This window comes from Podarcis raffonei, chromosome 3 (assembly GCF_027172205.1).
Source record: "Podarcis raffonei isolate rPodRaf1 chromosome 3, rPodRaf1.pri, whole genome shotgun sequence".
Lineage (NCBI taxonomy): Eukaryota > Metazoa > Chordata > Lepidosauria > Squamata > Lacertidae > Podarcis > Podarcis raffonei.
The window spans coordinates 105,006,530-105,026,423 of record NC_070604.1 but is presented as its reverse complement, the minus strand read 5'-3'; the positions used below and the strand labels follow the sequence as shown (position 1 = coordinate 105,026,423).

Below are 19,894 nucleotides of genomic sequence, written 5' to 3'. Positions count from 1 at the left end.
CCTAAATGGCTCAGACGGATTTGAGATGTAAGCCGTGTCAGAAACAGCAAGTGTTGTCATTCTGTGCCCAAATAACATAGGTCTGGAGGGCTTCCTTGTGAACTTATGGCACTTCATGTTCCGGTTACAGGAAAAGGTTTAGGTTTTAATGGATTCATGCATTGTTTCCCACTGCAACATGCGCCCAGGTGTTTTGCTCGATACGATGACAAAGAGGGCACCAGGCGGTTCTCTCTGGGGAGACCATTCCGAGAGATAGGACTCTACTGTAGAAATTAACGGTGATAGCTCACTGCTGTTCTCTGCTCTTCTTCCTTGCAAAATGTCATTTGTTTTCTGCCAGGGTAATGTGGCCCTTGGCCAAAAAAGGGACCACCCATCCATCCCAGTCTAAAAGATGTCGCAAAGATGCTTGTCCAGCTTCATTTTTGAAATACTTCCTTCCCAACAGTTGATGTCAGTTCATCAAAAAAGGGGCAATAAAAGAGTTTGCCTGAAAGGCTACTGAAATGTCACATTTTCCTCACCATTCCATCTCTGCAAGCATTGCAACTTGCCAGGTTGAATGGCCCCCCCTCTGTTCCCCCCTCCCCACACTGTTCTGGGGTGTGTGTGTCTCCCACCACCACCCGCAATTTCAGGGGGAGGTGCAAAAGCCCCATTGCACAAGCAGAAGTCCTTAGGCAAGACTTCCACTGATGTGACTGGTGAGTTGAATCCTCCCTTACTTTTCACTTCCCCCTTTAATGATTTGTTTGGGGGTTTTCCTCAACACTTTTGAGGGGATTTTTTTCTTTTCCTTTCTTGCAACCAAGCAGTAAATTTCATGAAACAAAGAAAGATTTGTGTTAGTCAGGTAACTTCCCGCACGCACAAATCAGCCTGTTTCCTCAAATGCGGACATAAAAACTGCTGCCTTCAGCAAAATTTGGCTCCTGCCGAGGGGAGTATTTATAACGCAATATGAGCTATGAAATTAAAGTGGAAATAAAATTAAATGGGCTGAAAATAGAAATAGTTAGGCCTCATAAATATGTGTCATGCTAAGTATCACTTAATAAGTTTTCCAAAAATAGATTGCTGTCTCGAATCCCTCCTTTTTCTTCTAAAATAATGTTTACAGTCTTTTAAAAAGACGTTGCTCTTTTAACTTTATGAAATTTCTGTAAGGCCCATGATTACAACTCAAAACCAAAACCTATCTACATAATCAGTTGCATTCCGCCCCCCGCCCCTAAAATTACTTTCTTGGTAAACCCTTTTCCTCCTGTAATGAAGGCAGCTGCGGTTGATGGAGAATAGTTTGCTTGAGGCTACTTAGCAAGTTCATGGCAGATGCGAGATCTGAGCCCCAGACTTTTAGCCACTGTGCTACACCAACTCTTATTTCACAGACTTTCTAAGGCTTTCATTTCAGGGCGGCCTCAAATGCTATTTTTTGCTCACAAACAAATTGAGTACAAAATGCATACACTGCACCGCTCAGAAATCCATGGCCAAAGGCTAGTTTTTTAAACCTACAAGATGCATGTGAACGGAAACCGTATTAAAGATACTAAAAAGTGGTTGGGTGTCCCTCTGTCAGGGATTCTTTAGCCGGGATCCTGCATTGCAGGGGGTTGGACTAGATGACCCTTTAGGTTCTTCTGCAATTCTTTGCTTCTGTGATTTGTATTTGCCGCTTGGACGAGTGAAACCGGCCACCTGTCTCCTTGATCCTTGCCCATCCTGGCTCATAAAAGCGAGCTGGGAAGGGCTGGACGATGGTGAATGGACCCAGCCAATATGGCCAACTATCGCCCAGTCTCAAATCTTCCATTCTTGGGCAAGGTGATTGAGCAAGTGGTTGCTGAACAACTCCAGGCACGCCTGGTGGATGCAAACCATTTGGATCCCTTCCCGTTGGGATTCAGGCCTCATCATGGGACTGAAACTGCCTTGGTCGCACTGGTTGATGATCTCCGGCGGGCTAGGGACAAAGGTGAGAGCTGTTTCCTAGTTCTGCTGGATCTCTAAGTGGCCTTTGATACCATCAACCATGACATCCTTCTGGACCGTCTAGAGGGGCTGGGAGCTGGGGGCACTGTTATACAGTGGTTCCGCTCCTTCCTCCTGGGCCATATCCAGAAAGTGGGGGGGGGATGAGTGTTTGGACCCCTGGGCTCTCATTTGTGAGGTGCCTCAGGGTTCCATCCTTTCCCCCGTGCTTTTTAATATCCATATGAAGCTGCTGGGAGAGATAATCAGGGGGTTTGGGCTGGGTGTCTACCAGTATGCAGATGATACCCAGCTCTAGGTAAAAGGTAAAGGGACCCCTGACCATTAGGTCCAGTCGTGACCGACTCTGGGGTTGCGGTGCTCATCTCGCTTTATTGGCCGAGAGAGCCGGCGTACAGCTTCCGGGTCATGTGGCCAGCATGACTAAGCCGCTTCTGGCGAACCAGAGCAGCGCACGGAAACACCGTTTACTTTCCCGCCGGAGCGGTACCTATTTATCTACTTGCACTTTGACATGCTTTTCAACTGCTAGGTTGGCAGGAGCAGGGACCGAGCCTCGGGAGGGACTGAGCAACGGGAGCTCATCCCGTTGTGGGGATTCGAACCGCCGACCTTCTGATCGGCAAGTCCTAGGCTCTGTGGTTTAACCCACAGCGCCACCCGCATCCCTATGTACCCAGCTCTACCTCTCATTTAATTCAGAACCAGTGAAGGCAGTGAAGGTCCTGTGTGAGTGTCTGGAGGCGGATGGATGGCGGCTTACAGATGGAGGTTGAATCCTGACAAGACAGGAGTACTGTTCTTGGGGGACAGGGGGCAGGCGGGTGTGGAGGACTCCCTGGCTCTGAATGGGGTACCTGTGCCCCTGAAGGACCAGGTGCGCAGCCTGGGAGTCATTTTGGACTCACAGCTGTCCATGGAGGCGCAGGTCAATTCTGTGTCCAGGGCAGCTGTCTACCAACTCCATCTGGTATGCAGGCTGAGACCCTACCTGCCTCCAGACTGTGTCACCAGAGTGGTGCATGCTCTGCTGCTTGGACTACTGCAGTTTCGCTCTATGTGGGTCTACCTTTGAAGGTGACTCTGAAACTACAACTAATCCAGAATGTGGCAGCTAGACTGGTGACTGACCTTATAACACCGGTCCTAAAGGATCTTCACTAGTTCTCAGTACATTTCCAAGCACAAATCAAGTGTTGGTGCTGACCTTTAAAGCCCTAAACGGCCTCAGCCCAGTATACCTGAAGGAGCATCTCCACCCCCATCACTCAGCCCAGACACTGAGGTCCAGCTCCGAGGGCCTTCTGGCAGTTCCCTCACTGCGAGAAGCGAAGTTACAGGGAACCATGCAGAGGGCCTTCTCTGTGGTGGTGCGTGCTCCCCCCATCAGGTGTCAAAGAGATAAACAACTATCTGACTTTTAGAAGACAACTTCAGGGAAGTTTTTAATGTTTAGGGGAGTTTTAAAGGATTGATGTTTTTATTACGTTTTGAGATATGTTTAAAGCCGCCCAGAGATGCTTGGGAAACCCAGCCAGATGGCCAGGGTATAAATAATAATAATAATAATTGTGTGTGTGCGTATGTGTGTGTGTATTGTACATAGAAATTGGTGTGAGATCAAGTCTGAAGGCAGCCCTTAGAATAAAAACTTTAATTTTTCCTGTCATATCCAAGAAAAAGCTAAACACTTGCCCTTGCCGCTTGCAAATCCAACCAGACTGTGACATTTCTATAGTTTATTCTACTTCTAGTTACTGTTGATCAGAATTCTATCAAGTTTTTTCTTTAAAAAAATCTCAAAACTGTCAAATGTATCTTTGTAGTCTTCAACCTGAATTGCCCATTACATGCAAATACTGTCCATTCCAGGATGTGAAACCACTTAGTGTAATGACACATTTTATTCAGTAACTAGACAAATATTTCAGTGCATTCCATGAAAAGGAGACCATGTCTCTTCACTGAATGCAATGCTTGCAAACCTCAGTAAGCAGATGGCAAGTGAAAAAATCCCACTCTTCTATTTTATGAAATGGAAAAAATGTGTTTTTATTTTTTTATTTAATTTGTATACCACCCTTCATCCATCAATCTCGGGGCAGTTCACAACATAAAAAGATGGCAAAGTTTAGTAAAAATTATTGTGTGCTTCTCTGGAATCCTAGAGTTGAAAGGGAACTAACGAACTTAGTCCTCAGCTAAGGCTAATATAGCTTGCAAAATCGTGGATCCAAAATATGACATGAATTCAGTGGAAACCAAGAATGGCGTTATTAAGAGTGATTTGGGGCAGACAGTTAAAGAAGGCATCAATAGATTTTCTTTAAAAATTGCAAACTTCAATAAATATAAATTGATCTATTTGCATGAGGCAGCCGCCTTCATTCCAGGAGAAGAGCTTACCAAGCCTTGCATAAACACAAAGTATATGAAAGGTAAAGGCTGCCTGCATGCCGTGCGTTTGACGTTGCCCACCAAATCTGTTTTATGTCATCTTCAAAAGCTCCACGCCTGCTTTTGACATCCTGGCAAACAGCTGAGTACAACTGGAAAGCACTTGAACTTCTCCATAATGAGGATTGCAGATTTAGTCTTTCTGACTTATCTGTGTGCTGGGGGGAGCTTCTGAAACCTTTAAAAACGGTGAAAGCTCAGGGTTGTATACCGGGCCAAGTAAGCTTTTCTGGTTTAACATTGCTTGGTGGTAAAGACACCCCCCCCATGATGTGGGAACAAGAGTCTCCGGTAGCAGAGAGCATGGCTGAATCTCGCAACCTGATGTGGATGGGGCCGGCTGTAGTGGGGACACAATTGGTAGGAAAACCTCCTGTGGCTCTGATATTCCTATACGCTCAACACACCACAGGGAATCAGCGTATGGGCATGGATGAGACTGCAGTCCCAATCACATCATACACTTTAAAGCACTTTAACTGCCATGGCTCCCCCCAAAGAATCCTGGGAACTATGTGTTGTTAGGAGAGCTTCTCGCAGAGCTACGATTCCCAGCAGCTTTAACAAACTACAGATCCCAGTATTTTTGGGGAGCAGGGTGCTGTGATTGTTTAAAGGGTATAAGCGTGCTTTGAATGTACAGGGTGGCTGTAGCCAGAGAGAGAAATGGAGCCAAAGTTTGGGATTCATGGGTGAATGTTATAGGCATAGATAATTGAAACGGGCAGAGCAATCCTGAGAAAATCGTCTAGTGGTACAACTTAGCTGGTGCCCGGGATCCAAAAAGCTACTTATAGGCGAACCCAAGAGTTTGTGTGCGCCCCTACCAGGTTTAAAAATATTTAATTTATCAATTAATTGTCTTCTCCCCATGCCACCTCTGAAGCTTGTACAGGGGTACCTCAGGTTACATACGCTTCCGGTTACAGACTCTGGTAACCCAGAAATAGTGCTTCAGGTTAAGAACTTTGCTTCAGGATGAGAACAGAAATCGTGCTCCAGCGGCACGGCAGCAGCAGGAGGCCCCGTTAGCTAAAGTGATGCTTCAGGTTAAGAACAGTTTCAGGTTAAATACGGACCTCCGGAAGGAATTAAGCACTTAACCCGAGATACCACTGTAAGGGAAATCCTTCTTCAAATCCATGTTGGGCAGGCACACAAAAGTTGCGTAGGTCTGTGGCTCCTGGCCATCCTATCTCCCCCTGCCCAAAATAGTGCAAAACAAAAGGAAGCAGTAGTTCATGCCAAGGTTTATTTACTGAACAAGCTATGCCGCTGTTTTTTTTGTTTTTTTGGAACTGGCTTGTCAAAGAACATTCCTAAGCTTATCGCCCAAAGACCAGGCTCTGTTCCTATTACAATGCCTCTGGCATTTATAACTGAGCAAGATGTGGGTGAATGTAAAAACGATGACTGTAGCATATGAAAAGATGGAGTTATTTTTATTTTTCTGGTTCGGAAAGCACTTTTTCCAGCAAGAGGGGCAAAAAAGAAAAAAAGCTATACCCTCTAGAAATCATCACGGTAGCACTTGGTGGCTCCAGTTTTTGTTTTGAAGCGCACATGGATGAAATAGCAAGTATGCCCCAACTGATTCATAAAAGAGAAGCCATAAAGACTCCAATTTTCCAATAACCATCCTAGGCATTGCTAGTCTTCTGCTGCAGTCTTCACCATTCTGGTGGCCTCCAGAGGCTTTGGCCTACAACTCCCAACAGCCTCAGCCAGTATGTGCTTGCTGGGGCTGCTGGGAGTTGTAGGCCAAAAACATCTAGAGGGCACTGGATGGGCGACAGCTGTTCTAGTGTATTGCTAAGCTCTTTGGACTAATGCACAGATACAGGATTCCATCTCTTATGTCACGACTAAGAGAAGGCTGCAGGATCTAAAAACTATACCTGCCTCTTCTTCCTTCAGCAAATTCCCTTTCCTTGCCTAATCGAGCATTAAACAAACTTAGCCAAGTGGGTGACGAATCCTGGTCAAGCAGGGGACTAGACCAGTCTTGGCCAATGCGCCAACATCTCCCTTAAGCATGGATAGCAGTGGGTGGATCTGCCCTCTCAGTTGTGCCTACAAGATCAGAGCTGTTCCATTTGCCCTGGCCTTTCCCGATGGACAGATAGGAGTGGGTTTAACCCAGCAGTGATGATATCTAGGAATGCATCAATCCATCGCTTATATTAAGAGAAGGGTGCATGGTTAGGTTCAAATATACATAGTCTCCCCCCGCCTTGACCATTGGACGATAAATGGCACTGGAAGATAACTCAGTATTTCATAAAAACCAGCATATCAGTGCCCAGATTATCCTCTAATCACGATTAGTCAATTCCTGTTGAAATTAAGTTTTATTTTGAATGAAAATGTCCAGTGGAGTTACAGCCTTCATTAGGCCACAGAACACAACATACTAGCGTTGAATATGCATTGGCTTACGTATAAGTCTCCTGCAAAAAAATACGCGGCACCATTGTTAACACACGGGAGCAAGCACATCTTTGGTTTGAAAAGCAATTGCGAGAGAACCCATTTTTCTGAAACCAGGACTAGAAAAACGGAAGCAAGGTCAATAAAGAGTACCTAAGGCACCTCATGAAAAGATGATTGCTGTCATCTTCGCTACACTCCTAAAGACCTCCAAATAATGCTCCATTATACTAAACACGCAAGCCGAGGAATGTGATGCTTAAGTGCAGGAAGACCGCATCGCCGTCAATTCCGGGTAGCAAAAATAAAAGTTTTATTAACATGTCGTGAGGAAAAGATTAACGGCTAGAAGAAAAAAATTGCAGAAGTGAAAGCCACCAGCTCTTTCCCCTGCCTCCTCACCTCAAATACTTCCGTCCTGGAGTTTGTGCAATGCTAGCTTGGGGCAGAAGCGAAAAGCTGGAGAACGAAAGGCCATTTTCTCACATGCCTGGGTTGCACTTTGTTTGCTGTCCAGGAGATGGGAGAACAAATTGTGCCTGTTGTAAAGATGAATGTAATGTAGCATATACTCATCTCAGAAAGACAGAATGCACAGTGAGAATGGTCTGTACCCAGAGTGTGCAATAAAACAGCAGAACTTGGACTGTGGCACAGTATTTTGCTCCCTCGCCTCTCGACAAGTTGTGGCTTTTAAGTTAATAAAAGTTGGCCTTTTATGTTGTGATGGAGGCGATCAGGTTTCAAAAGTGGGGGAGTCTATCATTTACTTCTTTCACACACTGTTGAAAATCAGCCTTCTGTTTTGCCAGAATATTCAAGTCAAGGTCGGAATGAATCATTGGCACCAAGAAAGTTTTCTAACCTATTGGAATAATTGCTCATTGCCCAGCTAGCTGCCTGCATGTTGGTGCTTGCAGCATTCACCGGCAAGGGCCACTTTCCCACCACTCCAGAGTTCTTAAATGTTCATTCGAACGCCGTCCCTATGCATGGATTGGGATAGCCTCACCCTGTGTTCCATGCCTGGGATGTCTGCTTAGGCATTGCTTGGTACTAACACACAGTAGATAGAGCCCAACTCATGAAGATGCTTTCTGTGTGGTCGCTGTATGTGCACACTTGTGAGGAGCACGAGTTGTGCAGATCAGAGCAATGCCCATTGGGTTCTTCATGCAACAGCCTTGATTTGAATGTGACTCCAAGCACCTGACTGTCAGGGCAGGGAGCCAAGACAGTGCGCTCGTTTAGAATATTTGCATAGGGCTTCAGCATCATAGAACAAATGTGGGCCACTATTGAACCACTGGGACAGTTATCAGCATTTGGCATCAGTTTGCCATCAGTGCACACAACGATGCCATTATGTTTTAATCTACAGCAATGACTGCCCCGGCATAATAACTGCAAGGTTGGGGGACACTGCATACAATTGTTCCTTTGATGCTTGCTTGGGCAGGGAATACGTCAGTCTTGCACCTGGGATTATCTGTATTCCACACTTTTGCAGTGTGCGAGTGCAAATTTGGTTCCCTGGCACAGATTTCATGATCTCGGGAGACTTTAGAAGTAGAAAGTTTGTCGTTTTCATGGTTGTGGAGGACTGCCGAGGGAACACAACCAAGTAGTGTGTCACTAGTTTGCAGTCACAGGCGAAGAGCCTTTTTGCTAGGAGCTACAAAGCATTTAAATGCATGGGGACGTTTCAGTGAGCCTATTTTTTATTCAGTTTTGCTCCTCTATATCTGTGCAGATATTTAAATCTTGGATTAGGTTGATCCTTTAGGAAGTCAAAATTTGAGCAGGGTTAGTTTACGCCAACCACTTTGGGGTTCTTAAAGCTTTGCACATACATTTATCTCTTACATTTACTTTGGGTTGGGTTCAAAGTTAGTTGATACGTAGAGTGTGGGACTTAAGTCAGCCATGACTTCACTTGCAATACAACCATTTTTGAAGATGATTTATATATTTTTTAAAAACCCACTATTTAACTTGGCAACTAGCTGGCTTTTATGTTAATTTAATTTTTATGTAAGACGTTATAAAAACTGAAGCAGCAGGTAAAATCGTAGAAGGGGGCCTCTCTCCTCTCACACCGGAGGGAATCCCTCATCTAAAATGCTGCCTGATGTGGCTTCTAACATCACAGGACAGTAGCTATTCGTGAGTAAAAACTAGGACTACTTTGTAGTGCAGTTTGTCAGTGGCATCTTCTTTGCCACTAGTTAGGATGCTGGGATTAGAATGGAACCCTGTCTGATTAATCAGACAGTTCCTACTTTGTTTTCAAAATCTGAATTAAGCTTGTTGGCCGTGTGTGTTTCTGCATTTCTGCTTCTGATCTCTGAAGCCTCTTCCCCTTTTGTCTCCCTGACTAATTTTGTTGGGCCTCATTCACCAACTTTCAGGCGCTTGCAGCCTTTTCAATGGAGAAAAGCACTTGTGGGGTACAGGGGTGAGGGGAGAGTTAGCAAACCCCAAAGATGCTGGGAAGACAACATGCTTCCTGGCATGGAGGCAGAGGCCGGTTTTGCAGAGACTTCCTCCCCCAACTGTTAGCAACCACTCAAGCAGAGCGTGGCAATTTGTCGTCTACCGAATCTTGCTTTCCTCGTGGTGTATGGCAGAGATGGACTTAGTTCAAGCTTGCAGATCTACTTTGGGGTCTTTCCCCTCTCCCTCTACTTCTAGAATCCCCAGGTGTCCACCAGCAAGCACCAAGTGAAGAAGAGTAGCTCAGAAATAGAGGGGAACAAAGAATTAAGGGCTCTATCTCACCTTAAGAATTCATTTCAAGGCCAGAACTCATCTCACAGACTTTTCACAGTTATCCATTCCTAGGCTTTCCCCCACACCCATCAGCAACTTAGTTTGGCTGCCAAGTTGTGGCCTTGTTAAAACAATTGGGAGTCAGAAATCCTTGGTGATCTACTAGTAAGCACCCATAAGTCTGCTAGTAGAGCTCAATCTACTTTCTGTCTATGGTCTTTCTTGGTAATGCTTCGTTCAAATTGTGCTTTGTGGCTAAATGCTTTGTCACAGCTTTTCAGCAATGAAAATATGCTATGACTTTGGGGGGCAGGGAGCAGGGAGGAAGAAGTACAGGCTATATTAAGAATCCACTATTACAGAAATAATAATAATAATAATAATAATAATAATAATAATAATAATAGCAAAGCAGGAGCACATCAGCAGCCCAGGCCCCAAAACTGGCGGGTTAAAACGCTCCACGTTAGTTCTGGGAATTATCAAGTGTCATCATCTGCAATAGCCAGAAAGCCTAGTTACATTTTAATGCACGCATGTTTAAAAACTGTACAACATTTAGTGTTCACGTAATAGATGCGTGATGAACCGCTAACACTTTTGGCATTCTCTGAGAAAGCAGGTCGAGCTCTGCAATGGATCCTGTACCGCATTTTGGTTTCTTCGTTCGATTGCACGGGAAACTTGTGCTCCTAAAAGTACGTCGAGGGTCTGACCTCTTCCTTTCTCTCCTCTCTCCACGTGGCAATTCTCTTCCTTCAGGTGTGGCCCATTTCCTGTTCGCTCGGAGCGACCTTTGGCTACGTGGCCGGTCTCCTTATTGCACCTTTGTGGATATACTGGAACAGGAAGCAGCTTACGTACAAAAGCAGATAGCTGGCGCAAAGAGAGAAGGCGTTTTTTGTTGCTGTGCTGATTCCTGGCATCGTGACTGCGCAGAGACCACGGTCAAAGCAGAAGGCGATTGAAACACTTTCGGAGCATCGTCAGGCCTTCCTTCCTCCTCCTCCTCCTCCTCACAGCACGTTTTGCATGCTGTGGCAACATGATGATGCATCTGTCGCTTGTCCTAAATTATGTTACCCCTGAGAGATTGTACTTTTCCTTCCAGCCTGAATAAAGTGTTTGTAACAGATGCTGCTTGCTCCTTCACTGATTTGGGATTTCCCTCCCACACATTCTGGATTTTGCCTGATGCCAGTTTTTCCTAAAATCAGCTTCCCCAATTGATCTCAGATCTGTGGATAGAGCGTTGTTGTTGTTTTAAGTGTATGTTTGCACGGTATTGAATATTTCACAGTATGTGTGGCCATCGTCCCGGCGGGTCTCACGTGATCAGGCAGCAATTAATGCACCTTGAGCCTATCCGTTTTTTCACCGTGTGTTTCTTTGGAGTTAAAATGGCTATGATAGCTTCATCGAAAACCGTCTTCAGTCCTTTCTGGGTTAAAGCCGAGCACTCCACGTAGCAGTAGGCTCCTATCTGTCAAGAAAACAAATGTCTTTAATAGCTGCACAGGCACGCAAAGACACCTCCCTCCTCCCCAAACTCCATTTGCCAGCTTGTGGGCGCCTTTGTTTTTATGGAACACATCAAGGTTTGTTTTGTCTTTGCCCTGTGAAAAACATCCTACTGTTCTAACCCTGCAGGAAAAGAGGTTACTTCTTCACTTTGTCTTTCGGTGACAAATTTAGAATTCTTTTCATTAGGTGCCGTTTCTGAAGAAAACACATTAAGGCCGCACTCCTAAAGGGGGCAGGAGGAGGGAGAGGAAACGAAAGGAGGCCAGAGCGCCACATCCAACACCCTGCTGGACTTGCATGGGCAAAACAGAGAAAAAGGGCAGAGCAGCACTCTTACGCCCCTTCGTCATTTTCTGGGATTTTTCTCCCTCTTCAACCATTTCCCTCCCATTGGAAAGCTCAATGGCTGCCATAGTTCCCCCCCTGGTTTGTCAGTGTGCCGGGGGGCCTGAGAACGGTTTGGATCATGTTCTGATACACTTCCCCACACCCCTAATTCCACCACCGGCATGCCTCCAATTTGTCTCTTGGGTTACAATTTGCCTCGGGTTACATACGCTTCAGGTTACAGACTCCATTAACCCAGAAATAGTACCTCGGGTTAAGAACTTTACTTCAGGATGAGAACAGAAATCATGCTCCAGCGGCGCGGCGGCAGCAGGAGGCCCCATTAGCTAAAGTGGTGCTTCAGATTAAGAACAGTTTCAGGTTAAGAATGGACCTCCGGAACAAATTAAGTACTTAACCCGAGGTACCACTGTATATCTGAAGCATTTCCACCCCCATCGTTCAGTCCAGATGCTGAGCTCCAGCTCCGAGGGTCTTCTGGCAATTCCCTCACTGTGAGAACTAAGGTTACAGGAAAACAGGCAGAGGGCCTTCTCGGTAGTGGCGCCCGCCCTGTGGAACACCCTCCCGTCAGGTGTCAAAGAGATAAGTAACTACAGCGGTACCTTGGTTCCTGAACGGCTTAGTTGTTGAACAAATCAGCTCCCAGACGCCGCAAACCCAGAAGTTCTGGTTTGCGAACGTTTTTCAGAAGCCGACCGTCCAACACTGCTTCTGCTTGAGTGCCGGAAGCTCCTGCAGCCAATCAGAAGCTGCACCTTGGTTTTCGAACGGTTTTGGGAGTTGAATGGACTCCCAGAACGGATTACGTTTGAGAACCAAGGTACCACTGTACAGTGGTACCTCGCAAGACGAATGCCTCATAAGACGAAAGAGTTTTTCGTTTTTAGAGTTGCTTCGCAAGACGAAAACGTCTTGCGAGTTTGTTTCCTTTTTCTTAAAACCGTTAATACCCAGGGTGCTGTCAGGGAACTGCCATCAGAACTAGAGGAGGAGGCGAGGCTCCACAGCGATGCTGGAGAGGGGCCAAGCAGGGAGAGAGGCAGGTCTCCGGCGGGGGAAGAAAATCAGCGCAACACCAGGGATAGAGGGGGGTCGATGGGGGAAGCAGAGGGGAGGCTCCAGGACTCTTCGCAGGAGACCAGCGAGGAGAGCACAGGTCCTCCGCTGCCCACACCCACCCTGCGCAGAAGACTTCCGCGCAGGGAGAGTAGGCAGCGACTTGGCATCAAAGAACTTCTTTGCTGAAAGAGGTTCAAGAAACGCCCACTGACGGATTCTGCCAGCGACTGAACAGCCACGGAGTGAATGGCTGTCCAGACAGAAACGGTTTAACCAGGCAACCAAGCCCAGAGCGGCGGTAACTTACGCATGAGCAACCCCTAAAGCCATTACAGGTGCATTGCTTGAAGAGGTGCAGTTCCGTGCTTCGCAAGACAAAAAATTCGCAAGACGAAAAAACTTGCAGAACGAATTAATTTCGTCTTGCGAGGCACCACTGTATACAACTTTTAGAAGACATCTGAAGGTAGCCTTGTATAGAGAAGTTTTCAAGGTTTTGGTATTTTATTATGTTTCTGTATATGCTGGAAGCCACCCAGAGTCAGTCAGATCAGTGGGGTCGTATTATTATTATTATTATTATTATTATTATTATTATTATTATTTAGGACAAGGGCCATGGTGGTTTCCACAGCAGCTGGAAGGAAGCATCCGACTCAGATCTTTTCCATGCTCAGAGAGGGAGACTTCCCCTGTCCCCTGGGATGGGACCTTAGGATTGTAAGACCCAAGCAGTGACGTTTCTGTTAGTGTGTTTGACGGTTGGCAATGTGATCTTGAAGCTTTTAGGAACGTAGAGCGGGCAAAAGAAATCATAGAGGCAATTTTGTACAGATTAAACTCTCCAGTAGGAATAAGCCGATAAACAAAAGTAGCTGTGGTAACCCGGCATCACCTCAACCGATATTTTAAGTAATATTCATTTTGGAATGCCCTAAAGGTAAGGCTAAACATTTTAAGTCTCAATGGCTTACTTTGTTAATGTGTTTTATTGCTTTCCGTTGTGAAGAGTTGTTTTCTAATTATTAGAAAAGTATTAAATGGGCCACCCTCGTCAGGAATATTAAGGCTATGTTTTATTCATGAGCAAACCGGCTTCATTAACGGCTGATATTGTGCTGTGCTCACTAATTCGGCTATCTCCATATGCACCAAATCCAGCAACCTCCAGTCACTGCTGTTTTCTGTGAAAATGTTTTCCACTAAAAAAGTCTGAAAAGAATTGTGGCATTTGACATTTTTGTTGATTTGAGAATTCACGCTCCATCCAGAATGAAGTTGAGCACTGGGATCATCATGAAAATGTACTCTCTGCGACATTACTGCCCAAACTTGCTCTCCAAGATCAAGCTGTGCAAAAACAGAAAGCTTACAGTGGAAACTGGCATGCTACAGCACTAACTGGCTGGTGCCTGTGCCGTCATGAACTCACCTCCCATTCCCAGGTGCAATTTTTAAAATTGTTTCAGAAACAAGGCAACTTTTTTAAAAAAACAACATGAGGCACAATTATTTTCCTAGTTTTTCAATCAGTGCCACATGACAAATGCAAATAATAGGTTGACAGGGCATCTATCTATCTGTCACTCGATTGGCAAAGAAAAACTATCTGCAAGGGCTTGGGATAAGGCCACTGTATGACACTCCCCCATGGCGTTGCGCTGAGAGGTTTATTTCTGGTACCCCACCTCAAAGTGAAATGCAAATTCCAAGTGTTATCAGTACAGTATTGACCAATGATGTCATATAATGCTATCTAGGTAGGCACACACAATTACATTGCATTTGCGGAACTACAGGGCCTTCTCAGTGATGGCACCTCCCTCACAAATGGGGTTAAGAGAGCTGTGTCAGTTTGGAGGGCATTTGGGGCAAACAGAAAACAAGTTGTCTTCATGTCCTTATTCAGCTCTGTTTTGCTGCTGGTGGTGTTGTGACGGTGTTGCTGTTTCCTTATGTTTTTATATGTCTTGTTTTTATATTGATGTTAAGGACCTTGCAGATCCTTTTGGATGCATCAGCAAGAATAAAATAAATGTTAAAGACTGATACACTTTTTTAAGTGAGAGAGAAAGGGTGAAGAGAAGAGGGAAGGAGAGAATACAGGATGCAACAGAGGAGGAAACTCCAGGCCAGATGCCTCCAAATCTCTATAAATGGCGAGCTTACCTCTTTTGCCAATTTCTGTCCCTGCTCCATACAAATTGGTTTCTCCTTCATGTCATTCAGCCTCGCTAAAGTTTTGGGGTCATCACGGAGATCAATCTGTTAGGAAATAAATGTGCACACTTTCTTACGTTCACTTCAGAATCCACTTCAGATATTTAAAAACAAAAAACAAAAACCAGACACGTAGGATTGAATCCACTTAGGTCCCAGGGAAATTAATGGGACTTTGAGTCAGTCATCACTAACTTCGCATTAAATACTAGGGGTCTGAAGTGCAACTAACTTAGGTTGGACCCAACCCATATTCTGAGAGTCCAGTTGGCAAGATCTGAGAGCAAATCGGGGTTCTCTCTTAGTTGTGACAGCTATGCTATGTTCTGAGTGGAAACAGGTAGAAAACATACCTTTTTGCAGATGGAACTAGAAGTTGCAATTATTATTATTATTATTATTATTATTATTATTATTATTATTATTATTATGCCCCAGCCACTCTGGGCAGCTTCCAACACATATGAAAACATAAGGGTTTCCTAAGCCCAGGACAGGGTCTGCTGCAGGATGAAGGCCCCATGATGTTATAGCAGGGGTCAGCAACCTTTTCCAGCCATGGGCCGGTCCACTGTCCCTCAGACCATGTGGGGGGCCGGACTATATTTTGGGGAAAAAATATGAACAAATTCCTATGCCCCACAAATAACGCAGAGATGCATTTTAAATGACACATTCTACTCATGTAAAAACATGCTGATTCCCGGACCGTCTGTGGGCCGGATTTAGAAGGCGATTGGGCCACATCCGGCCCCCAGGCCTGAGGTTGCCTACCCCTGTGCTATATCTAAGCAGGTCTGGATCTAAACATCTTTCTGATGGGACAATGCCTGGGAACCCTATGCATTTGTAGGGGAGAATTAGTGAGACGAGAGGTGGGGGGTTAACTCCCTGGCTGTATGTTTATACATTGGGGGGGGGGGGAGAGGGAGAGAGAGATCCCAGCCAGCTCCAAGTTCAGAAAGGTGCTGAGAAGGAAAACACCTAGAGGTAGGACGCTCAGTCATTTCTCCCCTGCATTGCTAAAAGGTAGAGATAAAGCACTCCTGACAGTTAAGTCCAGTCGCGAACGACTCTGGGGTTGCGGCGCTCATCTTGCTCTACTGGCCGAGGGAGCCGTTTGTCTGCAGTTTTTCTGAGTTGTGTGGCTAGCATGACTAAGCCACTTCTGGCGAAACCAGAGCAGCACACGGAAACGCCGTTTACCTTCCCGCCAGAGCGGTACCTATTTATCTTCTTGCACTTTGACGTGCTTTCGAACTGCTTGGTTGGCAGGAGCAGGGACCGAGCAACGGGAGCTCACCCCGTCGCAGGGATTCGAACTGCTGACCTTCCGATCGGCAAGCCCTAGGCTCAGTGGTTTAGACCACAGCGCCACCCGCGTCCCTGCATTGCTACTATTAAGCAAACCCATATTTTGGAAACGTGTGTTTTCCATCATATTGTGTCATTTCATCCTGACTCTAAAAGCAGTTTCACACTTCCCTTTTCAACACGGAAAATAATTAAAGCAGTAAGACCTGCAAATCAGTTTCTTTTTCCAATCCTCTGGCAATAAGAACTTTGTAAGGGCTGGACCTTACAGTGCTGCAGCGACCACTCAAGTATATATAAATGCAAAGTGTCTCAAAATAAAGTGGATCTCCCCCCCTCGCCCCCAGGCAGGTCTGCCTTCCGTCTGATAGGCCAGCAGCCCAGAACTTATTCTGTCCACCTCACACAAGAGGCTTGGATTTCCCCCCTCCCCCAGCGACAACAAAGATTGGCCGATGACCACGAGGATCTTATTTCCATCTCTCGCAGGATGTGATACAGAGCCTTGCCTGAGTCACCGGCCTGCATCCCACAACTGCTGCTTTTATCACCCAGTGTTCAATACGCAGAGCACATCCAAGATGCGGATCTTTGCTTGCATCCTAAATTTTGGCATCGGTCTTAAGATTAGCTGGGGGCGTGGGAGGGTCTCATGTACAAAGGACGTTCATCCAACTCAAGAGCATGGTTTGCAACACAATTTTGAATTCCTCCTCAGGGCAGTTTCTCCATTCTCTGGTTTCATTGTTGTGTGCTGGTCACACAAGGAATAGAGGACTCTATCACCTCTAAAATGAATAACCCTCTGCTCTATTTGTTGCAGACTAGAAATACAGTGGTACCCTCGGGTTAAGAACTTAATTCGTTCTGGAGGTCCGTTCTTAACCTGAAACTGTTCTTAACCTGAGGTAGCACTTTAGCTAATGGGGCCTCCCGCTGCCGCCGTGCAATTTCTGTTCTCATCCTGAAGCAAAGTTCTTAACTCGAGGTACTATTTCTGGGTTAGCGGAGTCTGTAACCTGAAGCGTATGTAACCCGAGGTACTACTGTAATAGGTTTGTGTGTGTGTGTGCGCGCACACACGTGCTATAAGTTGCTACAAGCGACTAATTAAGTGAAATCAATGAAAGACATGGAACAAAGGGGCTGGGTCAAATGGGGAGTGGCTTGAGCCAGGAGGTGGAAGGAGCCAGGCTGGAACAAAGGAATCCGCCTTTTTACTGAGTCAGACCATTGGTCCAGCCAGCTCAGAGCTGTCCACATTGCCTAGCAACTGCTACCCAAGATTTCAGATGAGAATCTCTCTGGGTCGTATTTGGAGATGCCCAGGATTGAACCTGGGACCTTCTGCACTGTATGGGCAATCAATCCGGAAGATAAATTGTATTTCAAGGAGCTGGGAGGAAGTGATAGTGGTAGGTGCCTTCTTTGATGCTGGACATTGTTTTGAGAAAATGAGGCATTAGGTAAAGGTAAAGGGACCCCTGACCCCTAAAGGGTAAAGGGTCCAGTCACGGATGACTCTGGGGTTGTGGTACTCATCTCGCTTTATTGGCTGAGGGAGCCGGCGTACAGCTTCCGGGTCATGTGGCCAGCATGACTAAGCCACTTCTGGCAAACCAGAGCAGCACACGGAAACACCGTTTACCTTCCCGCTGGAGCAGTCCCTATTTATCTACTTGCACTTTGAGGTGCTTTTGAACTGCTAGGTTGGCAGGAGCAGGGACCAAGCAACGGGAGCTCACCCTGCCGCGGGGATTCGAACCGCCGACCTCCTGATCGGCAAGTCCTAGGCTCTGTGGTTTAACCCACAGCGCCACTTGCATCCCTAATGCGGCAATAGGTGGGGGTGGCTAATGAATAATGTGCACGTAGCCGGTAATGAATGATCTGCATGTAGCCAGTCAGGCGAGCCACACAGGCCAGCTAGCTATAAATCGGATGGTTGTGGGCAGAGTTTTTGAGATGCTGGTGCACAGACTGATCAGCCGTTGGGCCATGCAAACCGAAGCTACCTGAGGGAGTCACTTTGCCGCTTCTTGAGGGCTTGCAAGTGGCAGATTGAAGTGCCTGCTTGGTAAGTTTAGAATAAAATCTTTAATCTCACTCACTTGTGTTTTGTATTGCTTCTGAATCTCATTTTAAAAGAACCACCTTGTATTTGGCAAGTCATGCACTCAAAGCAGATTGCTCTACTGCTGAGCCACAGCTGAACTGCGGCACAGAAGGGATGCTATGAAGAAACATGACGAAGGAGGGAATGTAAGCCAGGCTGACAGAGAAGCAGTGAAGAAGGGAAAGGTCAGGCACGAGCCTAGGGGTGTCAGTTCAGCCTAGGGAAGTGTGGGAACTACCACCCTAGACCAAACACTCGCCCAAGCTAAACCCAGCCCTGCTTTGCCCTCTTCTTGAGTGTTTTTGCCTGGCTGGAACGTGCCTGTGAATTCTGGTAATGCTTCTTGTTTGCCTGCATGGACATTGGAGACAGGCTACTGCTTGTGTGTGTGCAGAAACGAGTCCTATGTACAAAGGTAACAGTCACAATCAGTGATCTGCCCCACGTTTGCCCTGCCCTGCCCATCACACTGGCATTGAAAGGCTGCCCCAAAGGGAATGTGGGCCGTGGTCTGGAAAAGATTCAGAGAGGGGGATTTGGGCTGAGTATAACAGAACAGGCTGGGGGTGTTTTTCTGCATTCGTTCACATAAAACACGCAACATCCAGACCTACCTGGGTTCCGACTAACAAATAGGGTACATTCGGCGCATATTCCTTCAATTCCGGCACCCACTCCTCCTTCACATTCTGAAAGGAAGCTGGATTCACCACCGAGAAGCAGATGAGGAAGACGTCAGTCATGGGGTACGACAGCGGCCTCAAGCGATCATAGTCTTCCTGGCGACAGAAGGATGTTTTTAGAAATTCATCGTTTCCCCAACAGTACCTTATGTTTGGGCCTCTTTGTTATCTGTTTTGCCGTTAGTGGTAAATCCATTTGGTCAAATAAACTAAATACAATTTTTTTTACATCTTTCATCCAAGCAGCTCAAGGCAGTGTGTGTGTGTGTGTGTGTGTGTGTGTGAGAGAGAGAGAGAGAGAGAGAGAGAGAGAGAGAGAGAGAGAACATATAGTAAGATGCTTTCTACTGAGTCAGACCATTGGCCCCTTTAGCTCAATACTGTCTGCACTGACTGGCAGCTGCTCTTCAGGTTTTTCAGCCAAGAGATCTCTCCCAGCCCTACCCGGAGTTGCCTGGGATTGAACCTGATGAGTTTACTATGCAGCTACGGCCATTTCACAAAGCTATGGAGTTCTTTCCCCATTTTATCCTCCGTTAAAGATGGCAAATGCTGAAATACAGTTCATTTAAGCTAGCAGGCAGTTCATTTAAGCGAGCTTTATGGCCCTTTAAACGGTCTTTAAATCTGTGCTTACCCAGCCCCAGGCTGACACTTTAACCATTATACCCCACTGCCCTCTTAGGCAGGTTTCTGGCCTTAACCTGTTCTACAGCTTTGCATTTGCTGTGTGTAGACAGAAGGGCTGCTCATTTTGACACAAGACCGTCAGCCTCCACCTTTTGCCATCTTTATGTCTGGTAGAGAACAAAGCTGAGGGAAGAACATTGTTAACATTTCTTCCGAAATACAGTACTTTTTGAGGTCATCTTCTGAATTACCTCAATTCTACTGGATATTGTGATGGCTGCTGATGGCTTAAAAAAAATAGTAGCGTTGGTTCATGGAGGTCACTGGCCGCTAACAACTA

At 46.1% G+C, this 19,894-nt stretch overlaps 2 protein-coding genes and 1 long non-coding RNA gene across 5 annotated transcripts in view; 2 read left to right on the top strand and 1 right to left on the bottom strand.

Moving 5' to 3' along the window:
• The window catches only part of PIGF (phosphatidylinositol glycan anchor biosynthesis class F), a 36,824-nt gene extending 26,032 nt beyond the window's left edge, over positions 1-10,792 (top strand). For all 3 annotated transcript variants that reach the window (XM_053383382.1, XM_053383383.1, XM_053383384.1), the window contains exon 6: positions 10,420-10,792. In XM_053383382.1, the coding sequence (XP_053239357.1) occupies positions 10,420-10,533 (114 nt within the window). In that variant the 3' untranslated portion in view covers positions 10,534-10,792. The remainder of the gene's footprint in view (positions 1-10,419) is intronic.
• Positions 10,793-10,901: 109 nt separating this feature from the next.
• Positions 10,902-19,894, bottom strand: part of RHOQ (ras homolog family member Q) — a 30,845-nt gene continuing 21,852 nt past the window's right edge. Inside the window, exons 3-5 of the mRNA XM_053383385.1 lie at positions 18,856-19,020; positions 14,761-14,856; positions 10,902-11,140 (exon numbers count right to left, since the gene is read on the bottom strand). Coding sequence (XP_053239360.1) covers positions 10,985-11,140; positions 14,761-14,856; positions 18,856-19,020 — 417 coding nt within the window. The 3' untranslated portion in view covers positions 10,902-10,984. The remainder of the gene's footprint in view (positions 11,141-14,760; positions 14,857-18,855; positions 19,021-19,894) is intronic.
• On the top strand, positions 11,957-14,074 carry LOC128411233 (uncharacterized). The gene is made up of 2 exons (XR_008329732.1): positions 11,957-12,352; positions 13,022-14,074. It is a non-coding gene; the product is annotated as an uncharacterized LOC128411233 (long non-coding RNA).